Here is a 14875-nt window from a genome sequence, read left to right on the forward strand (position 1 = left end):
GCAGAGACACGTATTTGCCATCACCTCCTCTTTCCCACCTCACTGGTTCCAGAACTGGTGATTCTAACACAGGCCAGAACAGACAAGTGAGCCAGACTAAACACAAACATCCTACTTCTGCTCACAGAAAGGGTCCCCCTGTACAGCTGCCTGCACCACTGTATCAACTCTGGTACCTAAAGTGGATAGACAAAAGAATGCTATAATTTTAATTATTTAAAAGGACCAAAAATTCTAGGTTAAATAAAATTTAGAGCTACACTGAGAATACTTTCAAAGCTTCAAAAGTTAATAGAATTTATTTTTTGAACCAACATACTTCATTATACTGAAGACTAATTAAGCAGCACAAAGAGCTCATATGGCATGCTACTGTTCTTCGCACCAAAATCAACTAACAAAGTGAACAGAAAATTGCAAGTGTTCAGATTTACCAACAGTGTATGAAAAAAAATCTTATATAAAGGAAAAATGAAATTGAAGGTAAACTTCTAACTCTTTTTCTGATAGAAAAAAAAATGTACCAGGGTTACTTGATGCAATACATAAGACAGGAAGAAACATTTTCATTTGTGTCTAAAGAATGTGAAAAATTGCTCCTACTTTTTAATATTCTGTATCTATGTGTAAGAACAGTTACATGTAACTGTTTGAAACAACACAAGCTTTATCAGGGTTAGACAACAGTGACATTCAATACTGTAGAGCAAGTCTTTCCTACTAAGGAGAGAAAATGTGATATAAGCCACAATTAGTGAAACTGCTTAGAACAGAACCCCCAACTTTGGTGCAGAGGTAGAACAGGAACAGCACTAACTTGGTCTCTAGTATCCCTCCACATACAAAGTGTGCTGATTGAGACCTGATCACTGCACACCACTAAGCAGGATCTGTAATCACTGTAAACACACTGCCTTGAGAGCAAACATGTTAGCAAAAGTACTATTACTACACAAGAGAAACCAGCTTGCTTGCTTTCCTGCTAAATATACACTTCGTACCCCATTTCAAGTTTCACAACAGCATGACTGGTACACCCAGCCTGAATGTGGAGAGCAGGTTGAACCAGAAGAAACATTATGAAATGCTGAGTAGCTTTTTTAAATACTAGTGAGCAAGAACAGATTGCTGGGAAGTTTAGTACCATTTGGAAAACAGGGGACCATGGATGCTCCAAACTGAAGTAAAATTAGTAGCAAAACACAAATCAAAACCAGTTAGCTATCAAAAACTCAACTACTCTGCTCTTACCTTCAGATATTTTCTTTAATAAGAAGAAAAAACCAAGGTTATCTTAAAGTTTTAATCTTTTGAAAGATGCTTAGCACATCTCCTCCCCACCACCAAGCTCTAACAGTGTCCAGTTTCTGTATTAACTACACCAACCAGGCCTGCATATCTGTACTTTCACTTGCAATAACAAAACAGTACAGTATCAGGAATGTAAATATGGCAAATAAAGAATGAATTTTGTAAAATTCACAAACACAGATAGCTTCCAGCTTGTCTTTACAAGCAGTTTTCTAAATTATAACCTCTATCTGAGCAAGGCCAAAATAATTTTCATTTCCAGTGTTACTGAACCAACTCTTGAAATTCCCTAGATATGTGGCTAGCAGATGCACAAAATGAAATGTTTTGCATGGAATCATCCCAGTACAAAGCTAAGCTGTATTCCTTCCATCAGCCTAATGTCTTCTCCATGACTGATTTTTTCAGTGAGTCAGAAGACTCATCTGCTAGGGATAGGAACAAAATAGGAGACTTCTTATCCCCTCCTCAGATCAAGGTCTCTCTGCTGCAGCAAAAGAAGGCATTCCTAGTACCTCTATCCCAAGCACACTTTAGGATTATTAAGCTTTTACTTCTTGTGATAATATCACAAATTAAAAAATGATGAGAAATTTTCAATTCCAACAGTCCAAACAGTCTAGTATTTACTGCTCCAAGGGTTCAATGGAGGACCAACACTTTGGGCAACAGGGAAAGGCTGTCACTGTCTGTAGAGACTGATATTTAAGTCAAAAGGTTTTAGCATCTCTAGGAGTAGTTACTCACACCTAACAGTCTCTGCAGCTCTAAGATTCCCCCCCCCCCCATCTTTCAATACATTCATCTATTTTCAGATCTTCTCATTAGAACTGTTACAACACAAGTGAACAAGATGTTAAGAATCAGATTTTTGAAATATGCTCGGTAATTATGTATTATTACAGTAAAATAATGGCAGAATATTGCAGCAGATCACTAAGAAGTAAATGTCAGTTTACTTGAAAAGGAATTTAGGAGCAGGGAACCCTGAAGTATTTTGGCACTATGCTTTTTGCATACTATAAACTCTCTGAAACACAATATTGCCTCTCTTAAAGGAAGGCTAGAGCACTCTGAGTTAAGCATAAAAGAATAAACATATGCTGCAAGAAGGATGAGGAACTACTGCCTAGACAGAAAAACAGATTTTGAAACAGCACTCACAAACTGCAAGTAAGGATATAATGAGGTACAAGATTTGTAGAGCACAGAACTACTTACCCATGACAATTTTGTCAGACAAACAGATATGTTCAAGCAACTGCTAATACTAAAAAATACTGTATTTGAGACCATACAACTATCTACTCGTAACAACGAAGCTAACAGTCAGCAAGAGGGAAATAACATATGTCTCTATAGAAGAGAAGTTTAATGAGCTCTCACCAAGGGAAAAATGCTGAGCTATTTTTTTCAAGTTGGACAGGTCCCCTAGGTTTGCCACCCAAGCACAGGCTGATGAGTCTCAATCAGTGGAATGTGACACCACATGATCATTAGCCCCTCCACCGTGCCAGCACAAGCAAGTGCCTGCTACACACGACTGTGTGTTATTACATTGCAGGGGACACATTCGAACAACAGTGTTGTTGTACAGCATTACGCAATACAAAATGTGAGCAACAGCCCTCTCGGGATCCATAAGAAAACCAAAAATAATGGTTTTCCATCCTTTTACCAATGCTTAGTAGTCCTACAGAACTAAGACCGTTCTCCACCGGCAAATGCAGTTATTTCACTTGGCATTTGAGAAGCTTAAATACTAACCAGTCTGTGGCTTTTTCTTCTCTCTCCTTAATACACAGAGGAATTACCCTTGTGAAAGACTACATAAGTAAAAAACTCGAGATACCTAACACGGCCCGTGTCTCCGCTCAGACCCAAGGCGAAGGGAAGAATAACATTAAAGAATAATAAAATTACAAGAAGTAGAAAAAGGCACAATTGAGAGACTCGGGCGAAGCCACCGACAGACACCTGTGCAGTAAAGAGAAGAGGGGCCCTGCCGTTCCCTACCAGGCCCGGGCCTCGAGCACACCCCGCCACGGGGCCCGGCCGTGGCGCTGGGTCCTAGCTCGGCTCCCGCCGCTCCCCAGGGCGCCCCGGCCCGGGGACCCCCTGTTCCCGCCGGCGGCCCCCGCCCTGCCCCGGCCGCGCCGCTCCGGGGCCGCGGCCTAAAGATGGCGGAGGCGGCCGCGCTTCCCTGGCTACTCACCCGCCCCGCCCAACACTGAGCCGCACTCACCGCCCAGCCAGCCTCTTGTACCGGGACTCCGCGCCCCACCGACACCTCGCCACCCGCCTCGTCCTCCTGGCCCCGGCAAGCTCCGCCGCCGCCTCACGACCCGCGGCCGCCCGCCATCTTCCCTCCGCCTCCCCCGCCGGCAGCGCACGCGCCCCACGCCGGCGCGCACGCGCACTACAGCAGGGCGCGCGGGCGGGGGCGCCGCGCCTGAAGGGCCGCGGGCGGCAATGCGCGTGCGCCCCAGCGGCGGGGCGGGGCGGGGCGCGCGCCGCTTCCGAGAGCCCGCCCGGCTGGCGCACAAATCACAGGGCGGGGGCGGGCAGGGGTGCGCGCATGCGCAGAGAGCCCCGCCGCGGCCGCCTCGCGGGTGGGGAGGGCCAAGGCGGCCCCGCCGCCAGACACTGCAGGGCCGGCGGCTCCAGGCTTGCCAGAAGGGGCAGTGCCGGCGGCCGGACCGATAACTGCTTCCGGGCACGGCTGTGTGCTGTTCTGTGCTGCTCCGCCTTAGTTCTCTCACGCTCACCAAACGGCCAGGCGCTACACACAGGCCGCCTTGTGTGGCTCCCGCAAGTACCTTTGGAATGGGCTGCCCTGGAAAGTGGTGGAGTCACCGTGCCTGGAGTCACCGTGTTTAAGGAAAGATTGGAGGTGGCACTTAGTGCCACGGTCTAGTTGGCATGGTGGTGGGTGTTCCCTCAAAGGTTGGACTCGATCTCAGAAGTCTTTTCAAACCTAATTGATTCCGTGATTCCCTTCTTTGTTCCCATCACCGGGCTTCAAAACACAACAAGCAAAACCTACTAATCTCAAGGCTCGTAATTATCTGTGTGTAGGGTAGTGGAAATCTGAGATCGTTCACAGATAACTAGGCCTGTTACACCCCTTCTTGGCAGTCCTAAGGGTGCTTACAAAGGCGTCATCAAGTAGTACTGTGGGAGTGTAGATAAAGAGGTGCAGAATGGCTTTTCTCCCCTGAATTAGTTGTGATTAAGACCTAAGAGTCTGTGTGTTTAGATGAAAATGTCTTAAAGCTGCTTGAACAGAAACATTTTACAGAGCAAACCATTCAACAGGAGCAGCTACTGGGAATCAGATGCTGTATCAAAAGGGGACACTAAGCTTTATAAAATAAAGATTCACGACCTTGGTTTTTCCTTCTTTGGTTATAGTTATTCTGACCCTGTTAAAGTTCCTGTGGTCGGTTACAGATGCATGTCTGGTTTATAGGTGTGCAGAAGCCACTGCCACCCCAGCACACACACAAATGCTGTTTGAGGTAATGTGCTCCAGGTGAGGTGAGCCCAAGCAGTTACCACACACCAGTACAGCACAGGAGCAACATTACATTTCTGGTAAGACCTGAAAGAATATTTCTCTTCCTTTTGCAAGATCAGTGAGATTATTGCTTATCATCACAAGTAGTGTCTTAACACATCTGTCTGCCTCTTTGTCCCAATGTTCTTTCCTGCAAAATTTTCCTTCTTTTCAGGTGTGGTGGTAAAATTACAAGACTTGAAAGGGCTGGTTTAAGAAGTTTATCCTAACCAAAATAACATTCCTTTCAACTAAAAGCTAACAATTTGTGAATCTCCCAGCTGCTGAGCTGTGATAACACTGGGTGTGTGACTCCCACAGGCTGGACCAGAAGCCACCCCTGCACTGTGTCACATTATTTATTGTTTGGTTTCATCTCAGAATTAGGGCAGTTAGCAACCTACTTAAAGAGTCCATCCCTCCAGGGTTGGATACCTGGCTGTGTTAACACCAAAATTACTGGGTTTCTTCACCTTTTTCTTTTCTGTAACAGGATACATATTGGGTGTCTGCAATCACTTGGCACAGAGCAGGGGAGCAGAGAGGGAGATGCTGCCCCAACGTTTTCTCACTGTGATCACAGTAACACCTCTGATCTGTCCTAAACTGAACTTGGGTTATTACACTCTTGGAGTCCCCAGATCTCCAGGATCTATTTATTAAAAAGGTCCTCATTAACAAAATCATAATATGTACCTAATGTTTATAAAACACACAACTTTAATTAAAAATATTTTTTAATTTACACTAAACAATAATAGAAAAATATTGAAGCTGTAAAAGTTCGCTGTCCCGATCAAACAATAAAACAAAGAAACAAAAAACCCACAGAAATGGATGCTGCCCATCACTGAACCTTCTGAGAACCAAGAACAAGTTTCCCCATCCTTTAGAAGTTCCTAAAAAAACACGAAATCACATCTATATTTCTGCTAAAAACCAAGAACATTGAAAATTTACAAACTGTGGAGAGGGATTAGGGAAGAAACAAATACTTCAGCCTCTGGGAAAAGGCCTTTCAGGTTCTTTGCTCTCACAATACAGGGGGTCCTTGCCAACATACACATGGAACAAACCAAAAGGATGGTGCTGATCTCCAGTGTGCATGCACCTGTGGCAACACAGCACTGGAGTACCCTGCATCCACAACCACCCTCACTCAGCCAGGAGCTGGACTGATCCAGAAGGCTGAGAAGCAGCCCAAGTCCTCAGGTTTTTCTGCTCAGATAAAGGGGCTGAGGGTTAACCTTAATACTGGAAGCTGCGTTTAGTTTGAATGTCATCGAGAATCTGTTGTAATTCTTCATCTTCAAACCGGCCCTCCAGGCTGCAAGATAAGAACAGTAAGGAGACATTAAAGGTTTCAGAAATTGAAACTCTCCCCATTGATTCATTTCAGTCATAACTCCGTCCTGTCAGTCTCAACACACTGTCACCCACCTGTGTGTAACCACCAGGAACCACCTGTAACATCACTGTATGAAGAGCGCTCTAATCCCTATGCAGCGCTGCTTCTTTGTGTGACAAAACTCCATTCTTCCCAGAACTTTCTCCTGAGTAATGTCAAAATGTGCTTTCAAAAAAGGCAAGGCAGGTGCAGGTTTAAGCAGACCTCTAAATGAAGTCATGTAGATGCATGCTCATAAGCCAGTCCATTCCTGCTATGAAATCTTAACATAAAATCATAGAATGGTTTGGGTTGGAAGGAACCTTGAAGATCATCTCATTCCCACCCCTTGCTATGGGCAGGGACACCTTGCACTAGACCAGGTTCCTCAGAGCCTCATCCAGCCTGGCCTAGAACACTTGCAGGGATGGAGCAGCCACAGCTTCTCTGGGCACCCTGTGCCAGGGCTGCACCACCTTCACAGGGAAGAATTTCTTCCTAGTATCCAGTCTAAATCTACTCTCAGTTTGAAGCCATTCCCTCATCGTGTCACTGCTCCTGTAATAAGTCTCTCTCCATCTTTCCTGTAGGCTCTTTCCAGGTACTGGGAGACGGCCATTAGGTCATCCCAAAGCCTTCTCTTTTATATAATGACAAATAAGGAAGAAACTGTAATTCAGATGAATGTTTCATTCCCTCCTCTACCTCGGGCCATGAGGTAACCAATCAAGACATGAAGAAGCTACTGCTCCCCCCTGCATTATCCACAAAACAGTTCATTTGTTCCAACAGAAAAAAACTCCAAGGAACATAAACACAGCCAGCTAAGAACCCCAGCTGAAGAGGTTTACACTTGATCCAGTAAAAGTTCTCAGAAGTGCATTAGGGACATGTACAAATAGTGTGTTGCTGTCAGATCAGTGGGTAGGGGAAGAAAGACCAAGACCAAATGTTCTTCCATCAGTGGAGTTGGATTGAAGAGAGGGCATGTGGGCACGGCTGGCTTTAGGTCCCAGGAAGTATACAGCAGTCTTTGTACAGTATGTAAGTGCTTACCTAGGAATCAGAGCTTTTGCTTCCTCAGCTGTCTCAGGACACAAGTTAGCCAAACATGCCAATTCAAACTTATGGAGCTTCTTCTGGAGTAGTAAACTGTAAGGAAAGACAAGAATTTGATGAAATTACAAGATAGAAATGTAAAGGGGCTTAAACTGAAGGAAATGTTTCTCTTTTTGCACACTACTTTTGGCACTGAAGTAATTTTTTCCAGGAGAAAAGACTCATTATATAAATGCATAGAGGAAAAAATAAATCCTATCTGCTAACTCCACTTCCCCTGGATTATTCTGCAAAGTCTAGAAAATCCTCCCATTTAATGCAATCAGCTGTCATTGAAATACTGCAAACAAAGCAGTTCAGAAGCCTTGACCTGGACAAAGCATAACCCTCCATCAAGAACTTCTTGCCTCGTTAGAAAGACAAAATTCAGAATTAAAGAACAAATCATGCAACACCACTAAAATGTACTTTCATCAAGCAGCATCAATATTGCAGATCCAATTCTCTAATACAGGGCTACACTGTGACTTTCCAACTCACCTGCGCACGCTGGCGATGGTTTCGCGGTTTTTGAAGCGGCTGAAGCGTGCTGTGTAGTTCAAGGTTTTCATGAACACTTCTGACAGCTCCTGCTCATCCTCTGCGCTCTCGTTCTGCTGCTTGCGATGCTCAAGCAGCATATGCACCTCGGAATTCAGAAGAGTTTCTGCCGTTTCAAATTCTGCAGTCAAATGAGAGAACACCAGCATAAAAAAAGGTGAAGTGTGTTTGAAAAGGGGAGTTACACAAGTTTTGTGTGTAATTTAGCTCTGGGTAACAAGTGAAAATGTGTTTCGTGGCAGTTGTGTGAGCCCTTTCACCAATGACTGGGCAGCATTTCATACTGAAAATGCTGATAAAAATGACACTTCGAGTGACAATCCAAAGTGTTGGTCTTTTTGACCATGTATTTTACACTTGCAGCCCTAACATTCAGATTTTTTCATATTTGTGCAGTATGTTTTCTTCACCCAATTTTGGCAGAAGTAAAGCATGACTTGCTATAGAAAAGAATATTTAGAACTCTAAAACTCCACAAAATTCAGAAGTGATGCCACAGTCTTCAGGAGTCTCTGAGCTCTTGAAGTAAATATGAATGCTGTTGAATGTTTTAAAAAAGGCTTCATTTACTTGAAAAGTTAATTGACCTACTGAAATTTTATTATCAGGAAAACCAAAAAATTTAACCAATCTTAACAAATTCCCCCCTCCCCCTTTTAGCCAACTTTGAATTCATTCATCATCACCATAACCACTATATGTATTCCAATAACAAGGTCTTTCAACATCAGTAATATGAGCTGTCAAAGCAACAGTCAGAGGCTGCACCCCAGAGTGCCTGACAGCACTGTTTTATACAAGCAGATACAGGGACTGCTAGAAAGGAGCTGGCAACTCTTATTTTGCATTGAGCAGTAAATTAGCTTGGGCTAAACATGAGATTTTAGCACAAAAAAATACAAAAGTTAGTCTTTCAGAACTTCCCTATTCATAACTGAAAAATGCAGCAATGCAGCACAGTGTCCATCCCCCCCCCCTTTTTTTTTTTTTTTCAGGGTGGCTCTGAGGTGTAAACACATTTCTAGAATTTCTACTGAATTAATTTTCTGGGGAAAAAAAAAAAAATCCACAAATGGTAAATGTCCATAGTTACAAACTCTGGATCTGGACAGCTGGTTTCTTAACTGCAGCAGTATTCACAGATTTCTAGAACAGCTGAGGTTAGAAGGGACCTTAAAGCCATCCCATCCCATTCCACCCCTTGCCATGGGCAGGGACACCTTCCACTGTCCCAGGCTGCTCCAAGCCCCGTCCAACCTGGCCTTGGGCACTGCCAGGGATGGGGCAGCCACAGCTTCTCGGGGCAATTGTGCCCGGGCCTCCCCACCCTCATAGGGAAGAACTCCTGTGTCAAAAAACATGACTGAAAAAGTAAAGCTTTTATCAAAAACCAATAATCTTTTCACTATAACCTGACAAGATTTTTTTTTTTTTAATACCGTACACACACGCAGCGGCCTACATAAGAACTGCCATATCTTAGCAATCATGAGGTCCTTAAAGATATACAAATCATTTATTATCCTGCTTTTTAACACTCGAGCTTAGTAACTGGTGGAGGGGCCGGGGCTTGAGCAGCGCTCCGGTCCACGGAGCCGCTCGGCGAGGCTCCGTACCCTCACAGGCGGCCGCTGCCGGCCTCCAGCCACCACCCGACCGCCGGCCCCTCGTCAGTCCCGCTCGCACCTTTGGGGAAGACGAGCTGCGAGGCGTCCTCCTCCACATCTGCCGTCCGCGGGTCGCTGCCGCCCGCCGCCATCACCGGAAAGCCGCGGCGGAAAGGGCGGCCCCGCCTCAGCGGGAGGGCGGGCGGGTCTCAGAGCGGGGACGGCCCTGCCCCGGCTGAGGGACGGGAACGGCCCTGCCCCGGCTGAGGGACGGGAACGGCCCTGCCCCGGCTGAGGGGCGGGAACGGCCCTGCCCCGGCTGAGGGGCGGGAGCGGCCCTGCCCCGGCTGAGGGACGGGAACTGCCCTGCCCCGGCTGAGGGGCGGGAGCGGCCCTGCCCCGGCTGAGGGACGGGAACGGCCCTGCCCCGGCTGAGGGACGGGAGCGGCCCTGCCCCGGCTGAGGGACGGGAACGGCCCTGCCCCGGCTGAGGGGCGGGAGCGGCCCTGCCCCGGCTGAGGGACGGGAGCGGCCCTGCCCCGGCTGAGGGGCGGGAACTGCCCTGCCCCGGCTGAGGGGCGGGAGCGGCCCTGCCCCGGCTGAGGGCTGGGGGCGCGGCTGCTTCTGCCTCTCTCCGAAGGACCGGCGGCCGATTCTACCCTGGGCATTGCTGAGTATAAAAGAGCTCGGTTGCCGCTGTGGGGCACTGAGAGTAAACAGCGGGAGCAGGGAGCCTGAGTGCTCTCGCAACAAAACAGCCCTTAGAGGTGTGTTTAAACTCACTTAGCAATTAGCTCCTTTTAGAGAGGGAAAGCAGTGGGGTGCTGAATGTATGTATGTATGAACAGAGGGCAAATAGCTGTGGCAGACCAAGACTCTGCAAGTCCCTAACAGGAGGGTGTAGCCTGGGGGGCGGCCTCTTCTCGCAGGCAACAAGCGACAGGACGAGAGGACACGGTATTAAGATGCGACAGGGGAGGGTTAAATTGAACATCACGAAGAATTTCTTCACAGAGAGGGTGATAGACATTGGAGTGGGCTGCCCAGGGACGTGGTGGAGTCACCGTCCCCTGGAGGTGTTTAAGGAAAGACTGGAGGTGGCACTCAGTGCCATGGTCTAGTTGGCAGGGTGGCTTTCACTCAGAGGTTGGACTCGATGATCTCAGAGGTCTTTTCCAACCTAATCCATTCTGTGATCATGAACCCAAAGCCTTACCAGGCACGAACCAGGGCCCAAGAGCTGGAGTGCGGGAACACTGAGGGAAACAGCACTCGTCCTTTGCACGAGCAAACTTTTCTTCTGCTTTGTCCCTTAGGAAATAACCAAAGAGCTCAAAACTGCGCTGGTGTCCCTCACCAGACTGCACAGCACCAGCTGTTTGCCCAGGAGCACCTGAGGGTTCCGAGGCATCAGATGCATCTTCACACCAGTGGCAGCTACAACCAGCTCCATTTTGCTACCAGAACATCCTCCAGCTAGACAGCAAACCCCAGCCTCAGGAAAACTGTGACTGTGCCAGAATTTCTGTCTAGCTCACTGTGATTAATAGACCTCGGACTGTAAGGAAGGAGTATTGATATCATAAATAACACACTTCATAAGGAAGGTTAATTTTCAGACTATCCAGAAATAATCTACAGACCCCTAAAAGTCATAGCCAGGCTGAAAATGAAGATAGTTCTCCCAACACTGCCAGCAAAATAACTTACGGAGCAGTGTTTTCCCTAGAGAGCTCACATGTAAGTGCCTAACCAGCCTAAGACTCTTAAAGTAATCATCTTATCAGCCCTTACTATGTCATCCTGCACCCTGAAAGAAAGACAAAAATAGACTGTTGAAGGATTTATTATGAAACCACTCCTGTTCTCATAAACTTGTATCTGTGCCTAGGTGAATGGTTTCCTGCATGCTGGGAAAAGGAATAAATTAAAAATAATCTAGAAGAATGTGAAGAGATCAAATAATAGATTTTTAATATTTGTTATCTGGATAATGAACATAGCAGAGAAACTGATTGGAAAGTAATTTGCTAAGTGATACAAGCAGAAAGACATTCAGGAAGATGGAATGGAAATATCTTGGGGAACATCTGGCAAATTAAACAATTTCAATTAGGCTTACAAGAAAACAAGGAAATCCATGCCAGATTGAGGAGAAAAGCATTTAAAATCACTTGGAATCCTGACGGTTTCTCAAATAATCCGTCAACTCAGAATGTCATGATTCTCAGAGCAATAGGTAGCTCACAGAGGTTTAAGTTATTAATTTCCCTTTTTGTTTTCCCCCAAGGACCCATTCTACTTAAGTATATAAAACCAAGACTTTATAGGTACAGTTAAAGAGGCTATCATGAAAGATTAAGTTTATTATCACTGATGTGTTTGGTTAAGAGCAAAATAAAAACATTCCTGAATGGAAGCTGCTCTGCCCCTCCCCCTTGCCCCCCATTTAAAAAAATATTAAAAAAAAGAAACTTATAAGCCCCACAGTAAATATTGTTCAGCTGCTGCAACAAACAAAACATAGCAGAATACCTGACCTTTTGTTATTTTAAAAATGCACTGGCTTCTTCCTCACTAATAATGACTGTTCTGGCATTTATCAACAAAATATGCATAGAAAAGTGAGGTGAGCTTGATTAAAATAAAGTGAATGACTACAGGAACTTTTAGACAGCTTTACTGGTGACATCCTAAAATAAACTGACTGAAAAAAAAAAAGAATACATGGCCAAATGTAATTTATCATGAACAAAGTCTCTAATATTCCATATTCCAGGGCAAAAAGCTTTGATCCTTGCTGGAGACATGGTACTGAGTAGCAGATTGTTAGACAGACCTATCATAGTAATTCCTGTGTTGCCACAGTTTAAACACAGATCCTGTACCAACTACCTGCACCTACACAGACCTTACAAAATGCTCAGCTAACTATCTCCATGTAATCAAATGTAGGAACAACTAACAAGGATAATTATTATTAGCATAAACCTATTTTGTCATATGCTTTCCTTCTAATTCATCAGCAGAATAAATTTGATTTTCCTAGGAGTTTTTTAAGCTTTCTGACAGTAATTGTGTCTTTTCTGTGGAGTGCCAGTGTGATAGGAGTAGATCTTTGTGGAGATAACCACCCACCGAGAGCACCATGTGCCACAGTAGCCAGCATTGCACAAGACAGGCATGATTTTCATCTGTGTACTTGAAGTATAACTCTTCAGGTTTAGGTTTTCACAGCATTTTACCTTTATTTTTACTCCATTTAAAATTATATATTCAAAACTATAATGAATGAACATGTATGAGCAAAGTAAAGTTATATTAATATCCAGTAATAAAGTCATAGTAAGACTCTGAATGCAAAGCTGCATGATCTATTCAGTTTTTAAATACATATATGACATTATCAACTGGTTGTATAATACATAATTTATGACAGAATTAATCTGATTATAAGAGCAGTCTAGCTGACCATAGAAAAAATAACAGTTCAATAATATGGATGTTGTTCAATTTGTAGAATTACATACTTGTTTTAAAGAATGTGGTAACAATACTCTTCTGTGCTTGCTGTGTTTTGTGAGTGATCATCAAACATATTCACAAGTCATCTTTTCCCAGACTGTGGCAAAACCATCCTAGGAACTCTCCTACCATACTGTTCCATGTACTATCAGTATACATATTAATTTATTGAGTTGCATAGGAAAGTGTTCTGATTTTCATTTTTATCTTCAAGATAAAAATGGCATTTCTCAATCACAGATAAACCAGATTTCTTTTCTGTGTTAAAAAAATGCTGAAGTATTCTTCCTTTGAACTATCTTCTAGAAGTTTCTGCTAATTTTTCTGTAATTTTGTTCTAGAAGGAGGCGAGTGCTAAATGACTAATTCATTTTGTTTCTTATTTCAAACAGAAGTAACAACAAAAGAAACTGTTTCCAGGAGAATTATCCTGGTTTATATTTAGCCTGGATTGACCTATTTCAGTGTGCAGTCATATGTACACCCTTCTACCTGGCCTCATCCTCCCTGTGAGCTGCTGAGTGTTCCTGCAGTCACGGAATGCAACATGCATGGAAGAACTTCTGATGAAAGATTTTATGTCTGACTGATTCAATAGGAAACCAAAAAAATCAAGTAAGGAAAAGCGTATGACACTAAAATACATAAATTAAGTCACTGTATTCCTGCCAACAAAGCTGAGAGAATATACTTGATAACTCCCCTGGGCACATGACAGCAGTGGATGGTAGGGATATGAGCAACTTCAGAATTCACAAGGAAATTCAACTGGAATTCACCTGGAAATCCTGTTAGTCACAGCATCTGCCTCACGTTGCCTAAGGGATTGACTTTCTAGCCTTCCTAGTACCAGCACCTGAAAATAGGTTTTTGCTTTGGAGTTGCACTGAGATAAATGAGCTTCTCAGGCACATTTAACTCAAAACTACCCTCCCCCTTGGTTTGGTTGGTGTTTTTTCTGGTCTTATGACTGTTTATTGACATCCAGGGTTGCCCTTCCCAAGAGCCAGAAGCAGAAAATGTAGCATCTCTAACTATACAGCTGCCATAGACAGAAAGTTAACAATTATCTGAAAATGTATGGAAAAAACCATGTAAGTCAGAGATACAATTCAAAACTAGCCTACAATTCAGTTAATCCTGTCCTGTCTCAAAGCAAATGTTAAAATAGTAAGAATCTTGAAAGATGGGTGTTTTATTCCTCTGAAATAAGATTTTTACATCACCTGAGGACTATAGCCCTAAAGTATAGACAATTTGTTCTCAGTTCATTTTGGAAGACAAAACCACAAAAGAACAATCTTGAGTTTCAGAAAGATTTACAGTACTCTGTATGTATGTGCTTTATACATTCCACCATCATGGCAACTGATAGAAAGTTACTGTCAAGCAAACATTATTTAAGGATACAAAGACACTACTGTGCCATTATTAATGAAATATATTTAATATTTGGTTTTAATTTTCCTCCTATTTTTCCTTGCTTTCTTACAGTGAGCCTGTTTGATTATTGGTGTTTTACCAGACAGCTGTCATCCCACTCTGGCAACCTTCCTGGTTTTGAATATGTGGCATAATTTACAGGTTTGCTACTCGTACCTGTAATATATTGTTTGTCTTTCTAGATGAGAACAATTTCATCTTATCCCCCACAGAGACTGTGAGAACTCATATAAAGAGGACAGTACAAATAATCTTTATCCATTATGATTTATTCTCTACAATACTTCATTAGAGGATAGAGTTCAATTATTTACACTCAGAAATTATTATATAGGTAGGAGGCAACCAAGTGTAATATAAAGAATTGGTCTGACGTCTCTGCAC

At 43.9% G+C, this 14875-nt stretch overlaps 2 protein-coding genes across 3 annotated transcripts in view; both read right to left on the reverse strand.

Moving 5' to 3' along the window:
• The window catches only part of WDR33 (WD repeat domain 33), a 69005-nt gene extending 65311 nt beyond the window's left edge, over positions 1-3694 (reverse strand). For both annotated transcript variants that reach the window (XM_082288333.1, XM_082288332.1), the window contains exon 1: positions 3557-3694. The gene's annotated coding sequence lies outside the window, so the exon portion shown is untranslated. The remainder of the gene's footprint in view (positions 1-3556) is intronic.
• Positions 3695-5567: 1873 nt separating this feature from the next.
• Positions 5568-9844, reverse strand: POLR2D (RNA polymerase II subunit D). The gene is made up of 4 exons (XM_082287843.1): positions 9603-9844; positions 7857-8037; positions 7314-7409; positions 5568-6197 (listed from the first exon to the last, which is right to left on the reverse strand). Exons 1-4 carry the CDS (start codon positions 9673-9675, stop codon positions 6119-6121), a joined length of 429 nt encoding a protein of 142 aa, XP_082143969.1. The 5' UTR covers positions 9676-9844; the 3' UTR covers positions 5568-6118.
• Between the last annotated feature and the right edge of the window lie 5031 nt (positions 9845-14875).

The sequence above is a fragment of the Coloeus monedula genome (assembly GCF_965178545.1).
Source record: "Coloeus monedula genome assembly, chromosome: 10".
Lineage (NCBI taxonomy): Eukaryota > Metazoa > Chordata > Aves > Passeriformes > Corvidae > Coloeus > Coloeus monedula.

Coding starts and splice junctions, on each gene's coding strand:
- POLR2D (XM_082287843.1), bottom strand. CDS start 9,675: ATGGCGGCGGGCGGCAGCGACCCGCGGACGGCAGATGTGGAGGAGGAC. Junction 8,038..9,602: donor GCAGCTCGTCTTCCCCAAAG/GTGCGAGCGGGA, acceptor ATTTGACTGCAG/AATTTGAAACGGCAGAAACT. Junction 6,198..7,313: donor GCAAAAGCTCTGATTCCTAG/GTAAGCACTTAC, acceptor CTTATCTTGCAG/CCTGGAGGGCCGGTTTGAAG.